Raw genomic sequence first — 24,300 nt, forward strand, 5'->3', positions numbered from 1 at the left:
AGCTGTGAAAGCTTGTCAGTCTCTGTTCGTAAAGTGTTCATTCATAGCTTGCTATTATGTTGCAAACTTTCTTATCTTTCTTTCTTATCTATTCTCTTCCGAGGCTCCGGGACGCATTCACAATGCGAGAAAACCGATCTCGTGGGTCGCTTTGTATCTCGTTGAGCGTCCCCGGTCGGTCAGCTCGCATCTTCATACCGGTTCGGGTGCGCAATCAACGTTGCAACGAACGTTGTCAATCTCGTGGATGCAAAGTATACTGGAAGAGCTAAGAACGCGGCGAAACGATTTGCCGGAGCAGCCAGCGGGTAAAACTTCGCTTAGCATCGCATCGGGGTGAAACAAACCGGTCGCGTGCGTGTTCGCTGCGTACGACGAGCGGGGCAGAGGGTCAATCTCCTCGCGTCTTCTTGTTCCTCTTCTTTATCTTCCCTCTTTCCCTTCCGCGTAACTATTTTTTTCGTTCGTCGTTGCCTTCTTCTTCTTCTGCTTCTTCTTCTTCTTATTCATCGTCTGCGTTGCACCCGCGACGTCAGCCTTTCTTCCTTCGTCTTCTCGATCTTCTTCTTTCAGTTTGGCCACCCGTCCGTCCGCTTGTTCGCTCGCCCGGAGGTCGGACATCATTGTCTCGTCTTCGAAAAGGGAAAGGGGATGAGCAAAACGAAGGAGACGCTTATTCAATCCGGTAGACGCGAAAGGTAATCAGTTATTTCCGTCGGAGTGCCATTAAACGCGCGCTAATTATGTTTCTTTCTCGGAGCCGAGCGCAGCTGTTTCGCGCGCCCGATGGAAACGCATTATATTGTGTCTCTATCGGAGGATAGATTGTTAAGTAGAACGCCAGTCTCGAACCGGGTTAATTTCGATTTCCAACGAGGAACGAGGTTTTTTAGGCTACTTCGTGAAATCGTAATTGATGGAATGGCAATAATGATGTCTATATCGCGCATTGTACTCTGCTCGAAGTAATTAGAACATGGCACGTTCCAATAGACTCGTTGATTGGTTAGTCCAACGCTTCGAACGCTTTATCTTGCTGTTTCAATCGCTAGCTAAAAGTTTGGAGGAATATATTACTCTTTGGACAAAAGTGGCACGAGGCATAAATTTCTAAACCAAATTTTATCCATCGACGAATTATAACTGTTACTCTTTCGTGCGTGCTCTCTCCTCACCCGAAGCGATCATCGAATTAACCTCGACATTGCGCGCTAAATTTCACGGAATACGCCAAACGTTCTCGTCGCCTGGGTAATTCATACCATTATCGCGGATGCATCATCATAAATTTGCATACGCCGTTACGACACTCTACGTCGTCACGCGAAACGAATCACTACGCACCTTCGAGGCGAATCGTCCCGTCGGGTATCATAGCGTATAGTCGCTAAATCCGACAGGAGATAGTCTGAAAGTCGACTACGCAGGTTCTAACGTAATTTTATTAAGAATTTAATATTTACTGGCAAATGGTGAAAACGAAATTGTTTGTGGTTCCAATTCGACGAAGCAGAGACTGTGCCAACCGTTTGGAAAGTCTGAGACGTCGAGAACGAACGTTTCCCGAGTGTGGGTGGACGTTACGACTCCGTGTAAACGCAGTGATTCCCTCTGACCTTCGACCAAGCGATGAAAATCGCGGAACCGTGAGCCATCGCGAACACCGAACGAGAGGATCCTTTGGCGAGGTTAGGCGACCGCGGGCAACATAGCACGCGTATCTGCACGCACGTGAGCAAAGGAATCGCCGTGAAACGCTAACGTTATAATAACGGTCGTAACAACGGCAAGAAGTCGTAATTTAAATTGAGTTTCTCGCTTGTCCGGCTGTAATAGCTCTATTGCACGCCACTTGAACGGAAACGAGGAAGAAGGACAGGGATCTGCGCAGGGAGAAAAAGAACGAGAAGGCGCGAGGCCAGACGGCTGGAGGGGAACGAGACACGGCTGGTGGATCCACGGTGGGTGGATGGGTGCATGCGATATCTGCGACCGTGGCTGGGGTGCGCTGATCTAATTGATGGGCTGGGGACAGAGCCAGGATATGACGCGAATCCATTGTGGCCCACATTATTATAATATATATTATAATACGTATCCTCCGCCACTGATACCGCGCCGTGAGCTCGTAACGACGAGCGAGAACGCGTCCAAGGGGAAAGAAAGAGACAGGGTGACACGCCACTGGTGTAATAATCCGGCGACATTGTTCGGCCCCGACAGTTAGGGAGTGCGGTTAGCAAGTGTCAGACAGATTGCGGGATATATCGACGACGGCCACGGGACACCGGTGTGCCGTTTCTTCGCGCGCAAAGTCCTCGTGTGAAGTGGTGCAGTGGGTCGACCTTCGGTCACCGGTTACGCGAGCTGTCTTGACAGCCAATGTACGACGCGAATAATTAATTCGTTCCAGAAAGAACGTTCAAGGTGTTCGACGGCAGGTGTTAACCATGCAAGGGGTGATTCCGCATGCCAAACACGAACACGGAGAATGACGAAATTGAGTTAGAGGCTCTTTTATCTCTCCGGCTTGTAAACGGCGATGAGCAAAACTTTTATCTTGATCGAAATGTCGCGTCCGTGAGTAATTGCCGGTTTTTTGTATCAATTATATAGGCCTAGAAAAAATTCTAAAGGGCGAGGTACTCCGAGACACGGAACACGATTATAAGATGGTTTAACGTATCTGAGATCAAACAGTGTTCTTCGAGACAAAAAATATTACATACGTTATTATAAATAATTCTTGTCCCCCTCTTTGCAAGTGCTTACTTGGTTCGATTAATAATATGTAATTTTTACCGTGAAAGTGTGCTGTGACCGATTGTTTCAATTTCGCGTTCGGTTTCAATGAATAGAATTACCGAAGTCCAAGTACGAGATAATTGTGGCCTTGAAAGCGTACGTTAATTTTACGTGAGACTTATGGGAACCGAGCGTGTAACGGGAGTGGCAATTAAGGGTTGATATCGCAGGGACGAGGGAATTGGTTCGATGTTACTTGCAGCTGGTGTGGTTGATTATCTTTCGATTGGTAGGGTGGAGACCAAACGACCCACATTGTATTATTTTTTTTGAGAGACGTATCTTGCTTTTAGTAACCGTACGTTCATTTTTAATCTATTGTTAAATCTTGAGCACCGAATAATTGGACTGTCGCTAAACATTATTATTTGATACAGGATCTCTCAAACTATGAGAGAGCAAGTCTGACCGATAGGTGATTCTTACGGTTATTCCAGGCAGAATATTCAATTAAGCAGAGTATAGGTTTCATCCAGTACCGGATAAAATCTGCGTGAAATCGACTTTACCCTACCGAGCGAACGTTAATCGCCAGGGCAAGAACATCGAGGCATTCCGTGTTCCCGTTATCGGCAGAATAATTCAGCTCCCGTATGGCCGATACCAAAAACACAGAACGCGGTGTGTACGAACTTCCGAGTGAAATACCGCGGGATACACGATCCTTCGTCCTGGTGGACCCGATCCGATAATCGAGCGGCGGTTGGACGAGCCTGCTCACGGGGCGGCGTATCTCAAGTGAAATCCGCGTCCGCTGATACGAGGAGGTTGCACGTGCTCGTCGCGCATCTTCAAAGTGGTTAACTGGTGATCCCTCGGCCCGGCAAATCGTTAAAAGACATGTTGGTAAGTCGTGCATGCTGCGCGAGCGTGAAGTGAAATTGAAGCGCAACCATTCGAAAATGAACGGGCATAGGCGTGCTCCTCGGTGGAAAGTCTTGCGATCCGCGGCATTACTCCGCACCGGTATACCGTCGCTCTGAAACTTATAATGAAGAAAATCCTCGAGACGATCGAATATAGGAGACTCCATATAGAATTACTAAAGCGAGGAACCGTACGAGTGTGGTCTTCCCTTCCTACCTTCTGGTGGTGCTCACCCTTCGTCGAGCTGTGCCACCCTTTGGCTGCCTTGAAATTCAAAGTGTCCTCGTTATAGACGAGTGGATGCCGCTTTAACCCCCGGACCGCGCGGTAGCATCTAACGTTTAATTGCATCGGACTTTAGCGCCGGATATAACTTCACTGCCGGAAATTAACAGGCTTTAACTATTGCCCATGCGCTGGATCCACGCTGGATGTATAAATTATACGAGTGTGCGCTCGGTCGCGTATATCTGATAAGTGTGCACCACGGCCCTTGGAGTATCGGACTGTGGGAATGAGCCTGAACACCACGATATCTGAATTGCCTCGTCTTATGCGCGTGTCCGCCCCTGGACCTGCCCGTTATTAGAAGATCGAGCGAAACGTCACGGCGTGATAATTAATGCCCCGATACTAAGGCGGAACGCCCGGCCCGGAGTTATTACCGATTACGCAATATGTTTGCGAACCGTGTTCCAGAGTCCGCTCTTCCCTCGGTGCCCGTTTCAATTAGTCTCGAGTGCACCCAGCCCCGTTGCGTATCGAAATTCAGGTCCCCGTTGCCTCGCGCCAGATCCGTCGAGGACAACAATCGCGTTCGTTCTATACGGTTTTACCAATAACAGCGATACAACTATCGATTCTCGTAGCCGCCATGTTTGTTATTCGGTGTAGTTTTACGAATCAGCGTGGAGAGAATTCTTTTAAATTCAAAGGGAATGCGAGTAAATTTTTATCGCGAAAAGACGCGTGCTCGATGGAGGTGCGCGTCGAGGGATCAGGAAAATGCGCATGCACACGAGATCGTCCGCGACAAGGGGATCACCGCGTGGTAGCACCGCGAGTGATGGTCGCCATGGCTCGGCGGTTCGAACTTATCGGACACCCGATGGGCACGGCCGGGGCCCGAAATAATTGCCCGCAGTGAAATATAAATGATACCAAGATTGTGGAGCGACGAGGGGGGAGGGGGGTATGGGTTCCGCGGGCCGTCCGGCTCTACGGTGTCCATGGCTCGTTGCCACGTGTGCGCGTGTGCGTGCGCGGCCCGTCGACTGGCTACTTGGTACGCGAGACGTACGCGCACGTAATTGCGTGCCCGTCCTGAAATTATTCATCTCCCCGACCACGGCTGATCCCAGGCACCGCACGGACCGTCCAGCCACCACCGGAGCCAGCCCCAGCGGTATGATAATGCATAGAAGTGCCAGTCATTATACTTATACGTAGCCGGTGTATCCACTGCCCATCCTACCTACTCGCTACGTAGATTACACCACCTCGAGACCCCGCTTCACCCCTGGTTTCCGCGCCGATCCCCCACGTTTCGCTCTTTCTCTCCACGTCCCTAGCCTACCTTTTCTCCCGTGCCTCTCCTTTATCCTATCCATTCGAGACGAACGGGCACGTATAACCGACCACCGCGCGTTTTACACGGGTACCGCCGACCGGTGCAACCGATGATGGCGACCTACGTCCCGAGAATGGCCTATCGGGTTCGCACGAAACCCTGGAAAACGCGTGTTCCTCGATCCCCGTGGTGAGTTTCGTTATCGATAGATTACCGGGGATGCTGGGATCGGCTGCGTTCGGAACTGTTGCTTTCAAGTTCAACAAACTGTTGCAATATAGGGAGGTGGACTCGTAGGGGGATCGAGAGGAGTGGCTCGCGTGTACCAGCGTCGGGAACTTATTGGTAGCGTGGTCGGACACCGAGTATTAGTAGTTTGCTGTGTATGGTCTTCCGAACCGGAGAATTTTACTTCATTACCCGAGTATTTCTGGAAACGCATTACCGGCTATCGTTTCCGGGTCTCGACCTCGGGAGGGCTGCGGAAATACTCTAATATAGGCTCTGTTCGCTAAGAAAGACACGAGAGCGTATTGCTTTTTTTATTTATAGGGGTTCCCGGTAATTACTTTTGGATAAAGATTTTGCCGGTCACGCTCTTGACCGATGGCGAGCGAGAAGCATATCTCGCACTCGAAAGAAAGTCTGGCGAACAATATACTCTGATTGCCGAAACAGTTAGCATGGCGGATACTGACAAGGAAATGCCTCAAATGGTCCGACACCGATTTCTAAAGCAACCGAAAATCGTGGATATATTTCTGAGCTGCGGCAACTAGAGTTTAAAAGGTGAAACCACCCAGCAGAGCTTGATCCTCCCAGTTCCAATTTTGGAAATGGTCAGAGATAAAGAAGGAATCAGAAAAAAAGAGGAACTGTATTCGTTATGTAACGAATGCGATCGGTGCTATTTTATCCAGAAGTATAAGTAGATAAATGTGTAGTTACGATGCAAAGGCGAGGTACAGCTATGCACCGCTATTAACCTATTAACCTAACCTAACAAATGGATCGATCCATCAGTTTCACCTGTTAAGCCACAGCGCTATCAATATCGTCCGTAATCGACTTAACCTATTTTTGTACAGCGTCTCTTACATAAACAGTTGCAAACTGATTACTTGAAAACTATTACTGGCGGCGGGAGCATTCATTTTTCATATTTTAAAAGCTCGGATCTCCTGTACGACACACGCGATATCTAATGCAGTCACTGACAGCTGCCCGGCACGAGATTGTTAAAAGAATTGATAAATGACCGGTAATAAATAGACAGCAATTTGAGCTCTCAATAAGATGATTTCTAACATCAAAACATTGGATGCACGAACAACATCCGCGATGCGTGCTCTTTCCTCGCGATTTTGACAGGACTTTGAAAGGTAAATCTTTCAGAATCTCACGTTTCACGAACCGAACAATCAAGTTTGGATAACTTTGAACCCCGTGTCCAAACTTATCATGTTATCCGAGTCGATGTCGCTTTTATTACTGTTATTACTGTTCCGGAGCCGTTTTCTTCCGGATGATCGCGAAGCTCCACTTTCCTCTCGCGTCGAGGCCGATGACTCCTCCGATGAAACGAATTTCGGGGTAAGGCTCGGAACGCTCGACGCACGATGCGCTCCGAGTCATTAAAACTCGCTTAGTAGAGCGGCCAGGTGATTCGTTTTTAAACGGAACGCTTTCTCGGCGCAATTTACGCCGAATTTTCGCGTTGCCCCGTGGCCGTCGGGAATGATATCTCTGTCGGACAATTGGCCCCGCGGCGTCCAACGCGCGCGAGTCCATTCCACGGCAATTTAAATCCGAGTCGGTCGTAAACGGGGGGTAAGAAATCTCTCGCGAGCGATATTCAAACACTATTACAGCTAACGACGAACAGATTGCGTCCGGCTAATCGCGGCAAACTACAGACCCTTGCGTGCCAAGAGCGTCGCGAGAAAAACCAGCCGTCGAGACGTTCCCCGTTTCTCGGTAGGGTTCTTTCGCGGAAGAAAAGTCGATCGAAACAACGAACGGGGAATGGGGGCAGGTCAAGAATCGCCAGGCTACCGAATCACGCGCGCAAAAAATCGGTAATTTCAGCGGCGTCCTGACGCGCCGTGGCTCCAACCGGTCCTCAGGATGAAACTCGCGCACGGCGGAAATTTCGCGCGATTCTCGATATCCGACACTGTCTTTCGTCCATCTCGTTCTCTTTTTCTCTCTCTCTCTCTTCATCACCCTGCAGCTATCGCTTTGTTTCTGGAGCCCCCGAAGATAATGAACACAATTACGGACGAGGTTTTTGTTCTAGAAATTACACAGTAGTGTGGTGGATGCATGTCTGTGGCTGATTGCTATGCCCCGCCGTCTCCTCTCGGCGATACACCGTCGGCGTACACGCGTACGGTATACATGCAAGCGACACACGGACCCCCCCGTTTATTCACCAACACCGTTCCGTGGACCTGCGGATTACCCAGGGGCCGTGGATGTGCACGAGCCCACCGCTGAAGACGAGGAGACTCGTACGAGGACCAAGGAGGAGAGACGAAGTCGGGCAAAGGGGTGGCAGAGAGGGGAGCGGCCGGGTACGGGGACAGGGACACGGAGTAAGCTCTAATTGCATTCAATAAAGCAAATAATAGCAAGCTCATTAGAGCAGAGAGAGGAGCTGGCGAGTTGACCGCGGCTCGTATGCCAACCTGCCTACGCTCGGACGAAGGAGACAGAAGAGGACCAAGGGAGGCGAGACGGAGGGAGACGGAGACGCGGAGGAGTCGCCGGAGACGGAGACCGAGGCAAGAGGAACAGAGAGAAACCGAGCAGAAACTGCCGGTCGTGCCGTCGTATCGTCGCGAGAACCACGGTCCAATGTCATTTATTGTCCCCGGTGGACAAGCGCAGTTTGCCAGAGCGCACCCCCCTGGCCTGGCTCGCTCTGCACGCCCAAGACCAGCCAAAGCCTGCCCTGGCCCGCGTCTATATGAATGGCCAATAGCCATGCAACCATTCGCGTTCTTCGTTAGCTATTTATCCCCGTTTATTATTATTCGACCGCGTCCCATATATACTCGCGGCCGGCACTCAACACCGTATGCCCGCGTAATCGATGAACCGGGGACTCCCGGGGCCTCACCGCCCCGCGGGCCCCCATAGAATCTCTTTTCGGCCCTTTCCACGCCATTACTTCGCGCACTTTGCGCCATGCTTCGCTTCACCGAGCGTTTCGAGATTCCTAAATTCTTATTAACTTTCACTACCCGCATTCTTACGTGGTATTTATCGTAATTTATAAACGTGTCGTCACGCGTTATTAACAATAAAATACAGAAAACTCTTTCATCGACGTTCATCTTAAGAATCATTGCTATAGTCCACCATTGCTGGAGCAGCCTGTACATAAGGTTGCTTGAAAGCTGCAACTGGGCAGTCTCGATACCACCGATAAGTGCATCAATTTCGCCGCGGAGGCAAATTAATTTGCGTTTCTCTGCCTGTTTGCGTGGCATGGAAAGAGAGCGTCGCGGAACACGAGTCTTTTTTCTCGACGGCCATAAAGGACAACACCTGAACCGGATCCTATTTCAGCTTAACAGGGAGCGTACAACGAAGACCACAGTCGTGCCGTGTCGTTCAGGGACACGAACAATGAACCACGCATGGACAGGAAAGCTCGTTCCGAACAAATCGAAGCCGGCCTTCAAGGGGGGGTATGATGGGGAAGAGAGGAGGCAGAGAGATGGAAAGGGAGAATGGAAAGGGAGACTCGACCAGGAGAGAGAATCGGCCGCCCCCAACGCGAGTAAACGCCGGTAAGAATGGCGATTCGGCTAATGTATTCCGCGGTTGTGCGCGCTCATTATTCAGCGATAATTAATTGACGGCTATAAATAAGCGGCGCGTCCCGGCACCGCATAAATAAATGGTTCGCGCGAACCGGAATGGTAATGGTGACTTTGACGGACCGTTTAAACTGGAATAAAGCTGGGATACCTCGTTCCCCCCGGGGTATCTGTGGGCCCGGGTCCTGGAATCATCCGGTCAGCTAACGAATATAACTCACCTGCCACGGTACCGTCTATACGGTGTCGTTCGAGAACTCACGGATCCTGATCTTCACAGTGGTTGTCTCTCACCACCACCGCGAATATTTACTCGTCCGATGGTCTCTTAAACATTAACCGGGCCCGTCTTCCCGTCTTCCAGGCCCCGTGTCCCGTGTCACGCGTCCACCTCTTCTCGAGTTTGCGCGTTGTTCTGTCGGTCTCGTTTTACACCTTGGCACCGCGATCGTGTTTCTTTTCGGGAGTGTCGACAACGAAACCCTAATGTAATCGTTCGGGCCGATCGTACCTCCGATCGCCGCCGAGCACTTCCCTTTGACAGGAATATTGATCAACTGACTGCCGGAACGTCGGGATTATATCTGGAGACCCTGCTTTTTTCCTCCCCGTCTGCTCGATTTTCTGCGGACCCAAGCCCTGACCGGTGCTTAATAGGAATGTTTTGAATTTGTTAGCTCACGATCCTGTCGTCCCTTCCTGGCAAATATCGCGCATTATTTATTCCTCGGAGGTATTCCAGCTGCCGTTGCACCCTGCCTTCGCTGCTACTAATTCGACTCTTACGCGTTTCTATCGGCGACTATAATCGATCAGAATGTACGTTCGCGGTGTATTTTCGTATTAAGCATTTATCTCGGAATACCTGTATTTAATACGTACCGTTCGAGCCGGAAAATTTAGTCAGCAGCGACGTACAACACGCCTGGGAGCTATATTTAATATTAATGAGACAAAGTCTGGTGAAAGTGACCCTAACAGAAAAAAAAAGGAAAATATAACCACCGCGTCACTCGTTAGGAGAGAACGTTCATTATATTTTATTGGAAGGATGGATTGCACGATGACTGATGACGAAGTGCTCGTCCATAGCTAAATGCTGATGAACTCTCTTATGATCACGTGGCTACCGTGCGAACCTTCATTAACTTTAGCCAAAGAAGAAACTCACGATCTTGATTTTACTAACGTTCGTTAAACTGTGCGTGTATTTTTCTTTCGTCTCTGACTTTTTGAAAAAAGAAAACTGTATTATTCTCTGGGGAATTCTAATACAACTCAAAGTCCAGCGTAAAGATAAATTCACTCCTCCATTAAAGAGTTACCTTGCATACGCAAGAATTTCATTTCCATCGGAAAAGGTATCTGGATTACTGTTATTATAGTCAGCGCGAATATTGAAAGTTAAAACGTCCGATCGAAACCGATAACGCGGCATGGCACAAAACGACACGCTATTTACATTATACTTTGTAAACCTACGGAAACGTACTACCGATTTTCAGGAGTCGTAATTTAGAAAATTGTAGCTATCAGACCGCCGCCTTCCACCATCGCAAACAGCAGTTAATTGATCGTTGTTACCAGCGAATTGCTCCTGGATACCGATTACGGCGGAAATGTTCCCATTCAGACTCCGTTCCGTGCGCTGTTGCCTAATTCTATTTGTAACAGGAACGAACGAAAGAGAAACAGAGAGGTAGAGAAGTAAACGTTTATGAAAGCGGTACAAGTTATTAAGGCCCCGACTTCGTAATAACCAGTGGCTTTCCTTTGCTTCCTCGTTCACGCCCACCGTTCGACGTTGGACAGTCTACAATTAATTTCCACCGCAACAGTAACTAATCGCGGCTTAATTCCTCCATCGTATACGGAGAACCGTTTCGACGAGATACAGATCGACCAGCATCGCACGAAGACGTGGAAACGAACGAGAAAAGGGACCAGAAAGACGAGGCTAGCTCTGGAACACACGGGGGCAGAAAGTCTCTTTTAGGCGCGATTAGTTACGGGAATGGCAATCGACAATGGCGTGACAAATTTTAGATTTACCTAGGCCTTCACGCGAAAAGGATAATCCCAGCATTCCAACTTTCTTTTTATCCCGGCGCGTGCAAAAACAAAATGTTTGCGTTGCATTTTTACCCAGACAAATTACCAGTTCTTCCCTGACGTTCGATAATTATCGAATACGAATCGTCTAATTATTCCTGTTGGGTATTTACCAGTTCAAGTTGCATTCCAGGTTGGCCCTGGAGACGTCAGGAATTTTCAAGCAAGTTGGAACACGAGAACAGAGAGACCGAGGACTGGGGCTGAGACGAGAGAGATGCGTATCTGGCCGCGCGAATCACGGTTCTCGAGCGAAAAAATAACACAATGAATTCGTGGTCTTATCGGGGGCGTGATCTCGGTAGACGCGGAATCCCGCCTAATAACCTTTTCGTCGATCGACATTGTTATGGGCCGGTCATTAGAGGCGGCAGCGTCCCCGTGGCGGGCCAAAAAACATAGAACGCCGCAGAGGGCAGCGTCATTTATCGGGCCATGCGCCGTTGGGTTTCATCGGCGCGCACTTATCTCAAGGGACTTGAAAATCCGGTCGCATTAAGATATCTATCGGAACAACGGATGTGCGCCATTAAACTTTTACTTTATTTAGCGCTCGGAGGAGCCGCGGTCCGCGCCGTGGCTGCAGCTCAACGGGAACACGATGGAAGGAGACAGGTCGCAGGGAGATGGGCCTCAAGCGGCAGAGAATGGATAGGAAGGGAAAGAAAGAGGGAAAGTCCAAGACGGAGAGACCATCGACTGAGAGCCGTGCCAGCCACCCGACCTGGACATTCTCCACGGCACCGGCCGATTGTTCTCCAACGTGTAATTATTATTTACGTTTACTCCTAATGACCGGCTCTCGCACGACACCATTTAGAATTGCTAATGGCCGTGCATACGCCGACCGCTGTCAATAGGTACTAAAACTCATTACCTACCCGGTACTAACTAATTGGATACATCTGGATTGACGGAATGCGAACCGCGTACGATTGGTTATTAAATCGCTCGCTCGGGGGACGTTGCGACTACAGATCCTTATGTTAATGCCGCCGCCATTACGGAATAGAAGTATGCACGGCCGAGAATCATTTATATACCGCGAAGGACGGTTTATTAGGCCCTGACGGACGTTCTTCCCCAATTGCACTTGGTACTCTGAACTCTTATTGCCCCGGCGTGCGTTCGCTGGAAGAACTAGCCGGAAAAAACGATGAGAAAAGAAGAGACGAGAGGAATAGAACTGGACAGTCCAGTCGGGAGATTCTACGAAAGGAAACTAAGCATAGCGAGTTGCCAATCGAACCGTAGACTTATGCCTGGCGTTTGTTGGGGAGCTAGGCCCTCGATGGAACTTGTCAATTTTTGGCCACGTACCAGTCGCGATCATTGCTCGATATCGACGTAGCAACGTTCTCAGCAGCCTGCTGTCCCGGCGTAAACGATTGTTAGCCGCTGATCCGGTCGCCAGTCCCGCAGCACTCGGTTTAAACAGAGAGTTACGAACCCTGAGCTCGTTATGCATGCATAGGCGCGAACATAAAACACTGGAATTGCGCGTGGTGCATCACTAGCGATGCTCGTCCCGTGGATCCGTCGCGTCGTCTCGAGAGGACGTCGTTCGATCGTTCGTTTTTCCGAGTTCTTCGGATGTACAAGCTGCGGAGGACGCGCTCGGCCCTTAACTTTGCCCGCGCCCTACGACTTCCTCCTCCTGGCCGTCCAGGAGGATCTTTTTCACGACCCGTCTCGGCCATCCGGCGCGCCTTCCGGCGATCAGCGCGCCGCGCTAGCTGGCCTAGCGCGAACGATGTTGGGCGAGGGCGACGACGGGCGTCGTTACTCGCGCTGATTTAGTTGAAGGCTGCGAATTTACGGATCCACCCTTTTTGCGCGGGCTGCCAGCCAGCGCCGAGCCCTTTCTCGTTAGCCGCCTACATTATATTACCCATCGAGGGGCATACATCATTCCCTCTTTATGTAAGTATCTATAACAGCCCGAGAAACATTTGCAGCTCGCGCTGCGAGAGACGCCGGGACAGCAACGCGTGGGCAGGCGCGAGCGCGAGCGCGAGAACGCGAACGCGGTGGAAACGCTCTTGCAACGCCGCGGAATTGATGTACCGCGTCCGACGAACAATGCCTCGCGTCCACACGAAGAAAGCCCACGTGAAAGGCTGACCGCTCAGTTCCTCTTTGTCTTCCGGCCAACCGAGACTCTTCTATGACGATGCTCGATTTACAACCGGGATCCAAGGTTTCGGCGATCCCTGTTGGGCTGGGTAACAGCTTCTTTGCGAAGGTTGGAGGGAGGTTGTCCTAATAAGAATTGTCTCGGTACGATGATGGATTGCCTGACCTACTCGTTAAAAGTCTCGGATCGAGCCTGATTTTGTGACTTTCATCGTCGAGTCCGTGTAGCACGAGTAGTCCCGTTACTAGTCGAAAGGTCATTCCTCAAGGATTTTCACTCAAGATAAGTGGCCCGTGATTAAAACTATAAATTTCCCTGCGAATATAGAGATAAGGAACAACGAAAAAAATTGGTAAATCCACTTTCTATTCGATCTAACATTTTTCATCGGCGTCGACGCGTTAACGAAGGTTAATAAGTGCATGCGGAGTGCGAGTTAACGGCGTTGTACGATCATACAACGCGTTTCGCGTTATTGGCTGGATACACGAGATAAGAGAATCGATTTCGCGCGATACCAGAACGCAGTCGCGTCAACGATCGGCTATCAGGGACTATAAATTGGCATCGATTCGATACTTAGCGTATCGCTAGCCGATAAGGAGCGACAAGTTTCGCGCGCACCCCTACTTATAATTGTAAATTCGAGAGTTTAGTGACTGAGATAAAGATGCTCCATCGATATCGATGTTTTTCTCGTTCCTAATGAGTTTTCGACTGGGTTTAATGACGATACAACAGGGGAAAGTTTGCGGAATTCATGCTCGGAACAAGGATTGGCACGTTCGCTTTAAACGAAAAATCATTAAGAATGTAATCGGCACATTAATCCTTTTAACGACAACCGGACTATCAGCATTCGTTTCGTACAGAAATTGACATGTTTACCATTATTTTAACTCTCAGGCCCTATTACTGCCAGAATAATGAAAGATAAGGCTCGGAGAAGTCAATTCAAAGCAGATGGGTTTAATGAAATTGTGTTTCCTGACAAATATGTTAAAATTATAAAATATGAGTACCTCGGTACCTTTGTTCGAACGAGTCGCGAGGATCCCAACAGCTTCATATCGTATTTAAGAGCGAATCGTTACGAGTAAAATAAACCAACGAGACTAATCGTAAAGCCTGTTTCATCGATAAGACAAACATTCCTCTTAATTTCAGCTTCACCGTGTTTCTCAATCTAGCTAATCAGTGGTCGCGTACAATGGACATATGTATAACCAGCAGACTCGAACGACAAACGTCGACGGTATTGAAGTGCCGACATTGTAAATCGTCCTAGTCGACCTTTCTTTGTAGATTACGCAAGAACTATAATTATTACCTCACACTGGCAGAAAAATGATAATTACTTTACATGCTTAATTACGATCCCGGACCAGGCATGCCCCGCCGTCCGATAGGACGCGATAGCGCTTTAATGGCATAAGAATTAATTATACGCTGCACGCGATACGAAGAAAGTATCACTGCATTTTATTCTGTAAGGGAAGCATTAGGCGCTTAATTGCCCGGACGTTGCGTTAACGAAGATCAATGGCAGCGTGCCAGCGAAACTTTTTTTAGATTACAGGCCCCGTAATATTTTTCCGACGTCAACGTAAATTTGATCGACCGATTTTGATCGTTGTCGGACCGACCAAATTCGAATTACCAAAACGAAAACACCTTGCTTGCTCTGGATCCGGAGATGTCGTGTACGGTACAAAGTATCGTGTTATACTTGTTTTAATTTACAATTACATGACGCATGTGGTCCGCAGAACGTCCTTAAATTATTATAATTTGGGTCGAATTCCCTACAGGATGCGTTGCGCAACGAGGACAGTTCTCCTGTTTCGTCGAAGATAAAAGAAAATGGCAGACGAAGAAATCGAATCGTATAACGAGGTCTGTCTTGTCGCAGCCTCGGTTTTATCGTAAATACAATGCTGCACCGACCGAGTGCAGTTGCATTTTTCTTTCGATCGAAAATATTCTCGAGGTTAGGTTAATAACAGCACATACAGTTGGTACCTTATATTTCTTATCGTAAGGTATACTTATTTGTACCTTTCTCTGTACACAAGATGGGTCAAGATATGTTATTATTATTATGTACTCTGTTTTGCAGAAATCGACTCTTCCCATTATTTCGCGTTTTAAGATATTAAATTAAAGGTTCCTGCACGATCGCTTGACCCACATCTAAATTATTTCCATCAAAGTATTAAACGAAGAAATTATTACAAATTGTTTAACCGTGGACCTTAAAAGTTTCATAGTAATAATAACATCTTTACTATGGCCATAAAGAAATGCGTTTAACTAGTCTGTTATAAACTTCCCACTAAACTTGCAGCGGCGTACTCGAACGCACGATGAGATAAAATATTATATCTAAAGCAAAATATCCAACACGTTTTGATCGATCAAATTTCCACAAAACAAAATTTAATTCAATGTATTTAACCGCGTTTCGTATTTCAGTAGTTTCAATCGCGTGGGATTACAAGATCACATGATCGGAAGAGCTGGAATGCAGTTAAAACATCGTTAAATACATTTAATTAAATTTCGTTGCGCGCGAAATTGATCGTTTCGAACGGGCTAGATATTTTATTTTAGAAGACGATTTTATCGAATCGTTTTTCTGCGATACCCTTCGACGCGATGGCAGCCAGATAAACAAAGGAAGTAGCCATATGTACGAGTGAAAATTAAATTTCCGGTGGAGATACGGTGCGAGCGTTGCGTTCGATAAAATGGCCGAACCCGAACCGGGGGGAAAAACCGTGTCGTGTTAAAGGGCTGTTACTCATCGATCGTCGAGTCAGCTGTATTACATTAATTTGTACAACGATAATGCGTCCGTGTCATTGTGAGCAACATTACGGTATCGAACGAGGCGACCAGTCTTCGTTGCTTAACGACACAGAACATACAGAAAGCCCCGGGGAGTTCTCCGTAGCCGGATCATCCAGTACGGACGAAACATTTACCGGCTTCTCCGGCGTCGTATGCATCGGCACCGGTGCATTGTTGCGCGCTGCCTCGATGTTATCTGCACCGGTGACGTTGTCGTGAATTGTAAGACACCGCCGCAGCCCGCCGGCTCGCGGATGGAAACGAACGGATCGAAGAAACCCACGGCCACGTGAAATATACGTCCGCGTTTCTCTTCTATCCGGCCGATTATCTCGAGGCTGCTGTCGCTCACGCGGTAATTGTCTCTGCCCCGGGACCGACCGAACCGTTCGATACTTAATGAGACGTACGATTGCTCCCAATTTGGTATACGTACCTACCCTTCGCGAGAGTCCTCGGATAGCCAAAGTAACCTGCGTAAATCTCCGTCACGCAGCTGTCGCGCTATTATGTCGCGCGGAATTTACTGCGATCGCGGCTGCCGCCCGAAATCACCGACGCCATTCTCGCGGATATGATACGTCGGTGACTGATTCGTTTCGGAGATTTTTCTTCGCTAATCGCGTCTGTGCATTACTCGCTGTTTCTACTTATACCGATGCCCAACTCGAATGTTATCTTTTCGCGAGAAATCACCCTCTCGTCAGTTGTACGCCGAATAACAGAACACTCTGTACAACACGTTAATTAAATTCACCGTTATTACGTTTTAATTTACGTTTTAGAGACGTACTGAAAATTAATTTTACATTTCGATTTCCTTGGCTTTAAGCTCCAACGCCACTAAGCGGCGATACACTTAAACCGTTTCTCGCGATTTAGATAAGCTAGTATTCCTTTATAGAGGAAGCTATCACTATATCGAGTCGCATCTAAGGCAAGATTTCCTGGATTAGCAGATGCAACGATAATCGTATTCAGAGACGTCCTACATCGAGATATATATTCATTCTCTCCGCAAAACGAGGATATTTTATATTAAAGAGAATTGTGTCTCAGCAAAGTACTTCTGTCAAGCATGTTTCCCAAGCTATTTTCATCAATAACAGTGGGTTGTATAAAAAGAAGCCTACCGATTGCATAAAGATGAGCTCATTATTCCACACTAACCGAAAAACGAATCGCTTGCATTTTTGAGCGCCCGATCGGTCGACTAAACTCGCCGTAAAGTTGCAGGCGACCATAACAGGCGCCTCTGTTTATTAAGGATAGCGGTTTATGATCAACGCTCGATCACGCGACGCGCTGCCCGGCTGTAAAGAGAAGTATTTACGAGGAGTTAACGTGCGAAATGCGAGTTGCGTCGAAAGGAATTCATAATACCCAGAGAGCCACGTTTTTAATGGTTCCTCCGGCAACGTTAACGTATCGATGGAATCCGGCGAGTATCGACGAGCCACGAGACGCGTTAACGCGCTATCTTGGTTCCCGAGGAGGCGTCGAGCGTGGATACGCGAGAATTATCCACTCGGTGCGTCGCGGAGACCGGCTTTTCAATGTTTCGCGGCAGATAAGCGACCGGAGATTGCAAAGGGAGGTACAATTATTAAAAACCGGTAGAATCCACGCTTGTTCTTCGGCCCGAACATCCCATTGGGCCTAAGTACCTATTTGTTGTTGTCGTAGTCAGGCATGCCTCTCGCGGCGAGACACGTCCCGTGACCAGTGATAAATTTCATCGAAACGACGAATGGTTGTTCGGGATTCGTACTTCCTGGCCGAGGGAAAATCTCCTACTCGAGGGCTCGTTGGAATTTACCTTCGCGCGGCTGGGACCACGGCCGCTGGGAGGCTGGTGTTTCCTTTTTCTCTCTGTTTTCTGAACGCAGCCGCACGCGGAAAAAGCGCCAACAACCACGGCCGGTCCGTGGAAGACCTTCCTCGCGCATGATAACAAATGCACCCAGCGACTGTGTTCCTCGGATCGCGTCGACTTGTTCCGTCTCGTGCTTTCCTCCGGAAACTGTTGAAAGAAAATTTAATCGCAAAGTGGTTGCACGTAACTGTATTCCTGGCTTGCGAGAACCGACGTCACGGGACGGATTTCTCTCCCTGCTTGGACAAAACACCATCGACATCGCTACGAAATTATTATTAACAATGTTGCGCACCGGAGATATTTATATCCTGCTTTACAGTGCACTGTAATCGCTGAATATATGAAAATAAATAAAATTTTAGAAATTCACAGGGTACGCGTAGAACAGAGTACGACTTGGACATTAGCGTAAGTAGAAATAGGAAGTTATGGACAGACAGGCCAGCCAAGCCGCACTGGATCGCGTGCGTGGAAAAGTAAGCATTCCATTATTCGAAGATTTCTTTGGAATAATCGTATCTACCTATCGATTCGGATAACGGAGGTCCTACTGTATCATCAATTGCGGTCTAGCTCACATTACTCTTACGACGCGTGATAATTGGCAAAGGTGAGTCTCGCAGCGCGCGGAAGATTCGAGTTTCGTAAGGAGATAACTGGCGAACTCGTCACGAGAACTCGAGATTTACTGGGTCGTGCATCGGTCCAATTGGATTCACGAAAGTATACATGCATTTATAGTGGTCACACGACGTATTCGATTCTCCGACTCGGACAGATATATCTGCAGATCGATCCAAGATGGATGACCGTATCGCGAATAAATTACGCTTTCCCTGTCAACACGGATTTGTCGGCTGCGACTGGCAGTCGTTGGGCAACTCCCGTACTTTTAGGTGACAGCTGTGTTGGGGATCCTACGAGGAATCGATAGGAAGATTTCTCTTCAGAGAAATGTCTAACGAACTAAATAATTTTTGGGGAACTTTCGATGCGTCCAAAGCAACCTGAACTTGGCAAAAAAGTCTGTTTCAAGTTTGACGGAATTTCGACGGCCGCGATCGAGATCCGCGAGGATCGCTCGAGGAGGATCGATCGCAAGGATCACGGAAGACAGTGGAGATGCGAGGGCAGGACACCGAAAGGGAAGAAGGGAGGAAGAAGGCAGGAGACGAGAGCAAAGGAGTTACGGGAGAGTCCTGGTCCGTCTGACAGTGAGGTGTCGGGTGGTCGGGGTCCGGCTTGCTGTCAGCTTGTCAGGCTGTCAGCCCACGCACGTTGGCACCGCGGCAGTCAGCCTCGTGTGGATTCACACCGACTGTTCGCGCCGCGTGCACACTTAACCGGATCGCCGCGCATTGTTCCGGCCTGACTACGAGGCGCGCACCTACGTGCATAGACCGAGGTGACGCGTCCAATCCGCGGCTTACACGGGGACGTCATTAGTCGCGGGATCGCGGACGTCGATCCGTTCCTTCGATCCGCTTTAACGAGCGCTCGTCGAAAATTCCGCGCGCGGTTCTCACCCCTAAAGGCGTTCCTGACGATTCCGGACGCTGGAGGTGAAATCGTTTTACGTTCTGTACACCGGATGCCTTGCAATTAATGGGCAACTTTGATTTAGAAAAATTGCGAGCACGGTTGTAAGAATCGGAGCAAACAGAATAATGGACATATTCACGAAGAGGGATTCTTGTAAATCCGATTAGATGGGCTCTAGGGTCCTTAAAGCTGTCAATTAATAAGTAGCTGAATAATTGGCCTCTACTTGGGCACTTGTAAGGTGCTCCTCCGTCGAGTGGAAAACCACATGTGTCATAATATATCCTCGAATCAAAATTTCAAGATCTACTTAACACGTTCCACCCAAGGAATTCTCTTTTGTAGCCAATTTGAACCATCCAAGTCATGGCGGTTTAAAATTGCTGAATCCAGATACGAATCTAACTCTATCATAGACCAAAGTTATTATTCTAGCATTTGAGCCATCACAACACGCGAACGGTTCTAATTTGCATCGAATTGTTCTTTTCACGCTGAATGCCTGTTGCCTAACAGTTCCCGCCCGCGCCAAAAGTTCAACGCGAATGCACGCGATGAAAATCAGCGGAATGTGCATAACGGGTGGAACAGCGTTCGAGACTCGTTTAATTAATATAATCGGGATCCATACGAAGCGTGAAGATGGGTACTCGATGATTAATTAAATAGCAGTAATTGGCTAATTAAATTTTATAGACTACAAATGTAAACATTATCGTGTCTTATCGTACCTTTCAAGTTGCATAGATGAATTTCCTTCAATTTGTTACGTATAGGTTACTTCTTGTCCCGACGTACGCGTAAATAAATCCGTATATTAGCCGAGATTTGATTATTCAACATCGTCCATTATTACGTACCCGTAACAAGCGTAAACTACGCTCTCCGCCGTTCGATGTAAATATAATTAATGAGGAAATTTGCAACAACGTAACTGCATTTAGATAAGTAGGGAAAAATTATCCAGAATTATTCTACACTTCGTTCTACAGAGTACTTTGATGCATACACTCATACTTAGCCCTCTTCGAAAGATTTTAAAATCATTCCTCGCGCGTCATTCGCGTATCACGAAACTTAACCACCCGATCAGTTTGTCCATACGAAATTGCGACATACCGCGATTCCAGTTCCGTTCTTTTGAAAAATTTCCATTCGGACAAGCGTTAAAATTTTTTTCGAAACACCTTGCATTACGCGGTACGCGCCGCTGGAATTAATATCACGCTGGTGGCTTCGATACCGATCTCTGTATTCTATCTGTTCGTTCATTGTACCCGGAGTAATAGTTGTTAAGTAATCTTTTCGATTTTTTCCCCCTCGATGCAACCGGTTTGCGGACAGTCGAGGCGAAGTAAAGAAAGGAAAAAAATGCACGCATACAAATCGTGAGAGAAAGAAGTGCGAAAGTGGCGTTGTTAATGCCACTGCGCGGCCTGAATTGCAGTTTCATTGGGGCCCACTGCTGACGCTCGCTATCTGCACGGTTACGCGCTACTGTTCCGCACCACTGTGTAATTTGTTCGATGGCTATAAGGCGTGCTAACCGCGGAAGAACCACTTACCATCGTCGATGGTGGAACAATACGTTTAAGAGTACGTTTATCGCAACTGCGAAGATCCGCCTGGCGATAGTCTCGAACGAATGGAAATCGCGAGACGCTTGACATTTAGCCTCGCGCAGATTAAGGTTGGTTAGCGTGTACTCTGCGTCATCCGGCATTGTCAAACACGCCGCTTTGATAATAATTATAATATCGACTGTCGTTAGCGACTGTTATAAAACGCGCGAGTCACGTTTATTAATTCAACATGGGGGGTATTCTGCTAATCCGGCTGAAAAATTGACCAACCATCAGGAATTTCTTATTTAGCGAAAAAAATGTGATCGTGCATCGAAACAGATGATTTAAATGCACGGGAGTCCCAGATGCAATCTCGATACTAGACAATGCTGATAAAATTACAACTCTTTGCTTCTAATTCGTTACTATTTAGTATTTATTCCTCTCAACGATCTCTCTATCAGTCCCTCTTTACGTTTGTCGACTCTCGTGCACTAACCACTAATTGACAGACTCTTCGACGGACTCTGTGAACAGCACTGCACTCTCGTGCCATGTCTTTCCTCGCACTCAAAACTCCACGAGCATTGCAGTAGCAATCTTCCCAGACACGCACTTCGCTTGTAACTAATCCATTGCGTCAAACCTAAGCGTCTATAAAAGCTGATTTCTCCCTGTCATCGGTTATCGACACCTGCTTGCTTCTTTGCATAACTTTAAGCCGTGTTCCTGGATATAGCTAAACACCGACAAATCATTCCGATGTGTCGAAAAAAATTGGTACAAGAACCGAATTACTCGCATAGTCTGAATTTATATAAGAATTCCGGCTTCAAAGGTGCACCGCGATTCCGTCGCGGCAATAAGTCACGGCTGGAAGTAATTTACACCGAGGCACAATAATAACGCAGGCGATAATTAATAAAATTCCCTATAATTCAGTGGCGTGTCGCGGCGACGTGCACGCGACGTTCCGAAATCAATCGCCGTTTAGGCGCGCGGTCGGTTCCTGTTGCACCGCGTGCGTTATCCCGTCCGACGATCTGTGGGTTCCTCTTCGGCGAAGTTCGCGCTGCTCACCCCTAAACGTATTATTATCCAGTAACCCATCTTAATTGACCTCACCCCTGAGCGGCACGGTTCGTCGGTAATCGCCGCGATTAAATCGCTCGATCGCCGACGCAACGTTCGTATATGATAATTCAGTGGGTAACCAAAGCCGGCGGTCAATGGTCGCGCACCTGTTCTCTAAACTCCGTCTCCCCCCTTTTCTCATTCTTTCTCCCTGGCTCTGGTATCACCGTCTCTTTTCCTCTTTCGACTCCACTCACCCAGCCAGTCACTCTTTCTCTCTCGTGGGTCAAGGCACGTCTAGGTTGTTGCGAGGCCGTTTACCCCTTACCGCGATACACAACACAACCGTGGCTCTCTCACGTGTCTCTTACTCCCTCTTCTTCCACGGTTACGTTCAGGTACTAACCACATATATATCTAATAATCTCGTTTCGTGGTCGTACACGAGCGGGACATCGGGTCCGATCGACAGTTAATTTTTGATCGGGTATTAAATATCCGGACGCCGAGAAATTCGCAAACACAGGACGCTTCACGGAACATTAATGGTGACGAATCGTGTAAATTGCCAGGCTATTCATGTACGTTTCGATTGGGTTTTGTAGACGTAAATTTATTCGAAATATTTATGACGACAGGTCTGGGTTAAGCAGTCGTTGACAAATCATAAATGTAAGGTGTAAAATATATTGGTTATAGACCTGAATATCCCGCCGACACATTGTTTCCATATTACGAGAAACAGAAGCTACTTTCAATTGGATACATTTTCAGTCTACTCGGTACCGTCGATTGGTTGGATCGTAAATGTCAACAAAGGACATTTCATGGTGGCTCGGATAGGTGAAAGGTGAATCACTACAGATGCGGAAACGTGTCGCCGGATCGCAAGGTTCCGGCGCACGGTCATCGTGACACAGTCATCTGCTATCTCCGCGTCCGACGGACAGCGCTGCCTTTCACTGGTTGACGTTCCGAAGATTTAATAGACAAATAGAAAGACGTTTGCACGCGTAATATATGATTATCGTCGGGTACTTTCCGTCTAAACTGCCGTAATACGTGGCTGAATAGTAAATAATTGCGACGCGGCGGGGGGAAAAAACTGAAAAGACGCGAGGAGAAACTAAGCGACGCAGTGTCGAGTATAATAGTTAATAAATACCTCAGCAACATCACGGGCATTAGGGCCTCGTATCGCTTACATGAAAGGCAATCTCGTCGACTAGCCTCCACGCGATTAATTATCCTTGACGAAAGCTTTTCACCGACGCATCGTACAACTGTTCAAATTAATTGCTTATTCTGTGACCGACTGGCCGACGATAAGGAGTGCAACGTCACCGATCCAAGGTCAAAGAGAAAGTACTTGCCCATTGGCAGTCGTTGAAAATTGCGGACAATGGACTTCCTGATTATTCGCTGATTAGGATAGAAACGCGAACTGGTCGAAAATAATAAAACCATTAAGGGAGATATCGACGGTGAAAATTAATTTCTTGTAACTCGTACGAGTGCGTTCCTAGTTTGCGATCGGTAAGGAAAAAAAGATAAAAGAGGTACGCACGTACGGTTTCCACGTTTTAACCAGGAGTCAGCATGCGGCTACGCACAACCAATTTGTAGACGCGTGCATGCGTGGCGCGGACGATTCACAGAGCGAAGCTTTCGCGTGGTGGTGGTGCGTACGCACGTGAGAACACCTACACGATTAACGTCCGGTTGCGCGTATCCCAGGCCGTTGTAGTCCCGGTTTCTCTCCGCCGCATGCGTTATAATCTCGATATCCCATATATCCACGTACAAGACATGCCTCCCATTTTAAATATACCATCGTGTAATTCATAATAAATGACTTATAAATGCAATGTATTTTTTGTACCGGGGCATCGCGCGCCCGTTGTGCGAGCAACCACGCCATGGCTCCTCCTTTTCTTCGGACGGTTGTCCGCGCATGCGCTAACGCAGCCACGCATGCGCTCGAGTCGCGCGCTCAGCACGGGCGCATGCGTACCGCGTGACGCGACCGTGTCTCGTATCTTTCTTGCTGTGCTACGCGTTTATAA

At 48.0% G+C, this 24,300-nt stretch overlaps 1 protein-coding gene across 1 annotated transcript in view; it reads left to right on the top strand.

Annotated features, from left to right (window-relative positions):
* Positions 1 to 3,630: 3,630 nt before the first annotated feature.
* Sox102f (transcription factor Sox102F) overlaps positions 3,631 to 24,300 on the top strand; it is a 323,902-nt gene continuing 303,232 nt past the window's right edge. Inside the window, exon 1 of the mRNA XM_076772749.1 lies at positions 3,631 to 3,651. Within this exon, the coding sequence (XP_076628864.1) occupies positions 3,646 to 3,651 (6 nt within the window). The 5' untranslated portion in view covers positions 3,631 to 3,645. The remainder of the gene's footprint in view (positions 3,652 to 24,300) is intronic.

This window comes from Colletes latitarsis, chromosome 1 (genome assembly GCF_051014445.1).
Source record: "Colletes latitarsis isolate SP2378_abdomen chromosome 1, iyColLati1, whole genome shotgun sequence".
Taxonomy (NCBI): domain Eukaryota; kingdom Metazoa; phylum Arthropoda; class Insecta; order Hymenoptera; family Colletidae; genus Colletes; species Colletes latitarsis.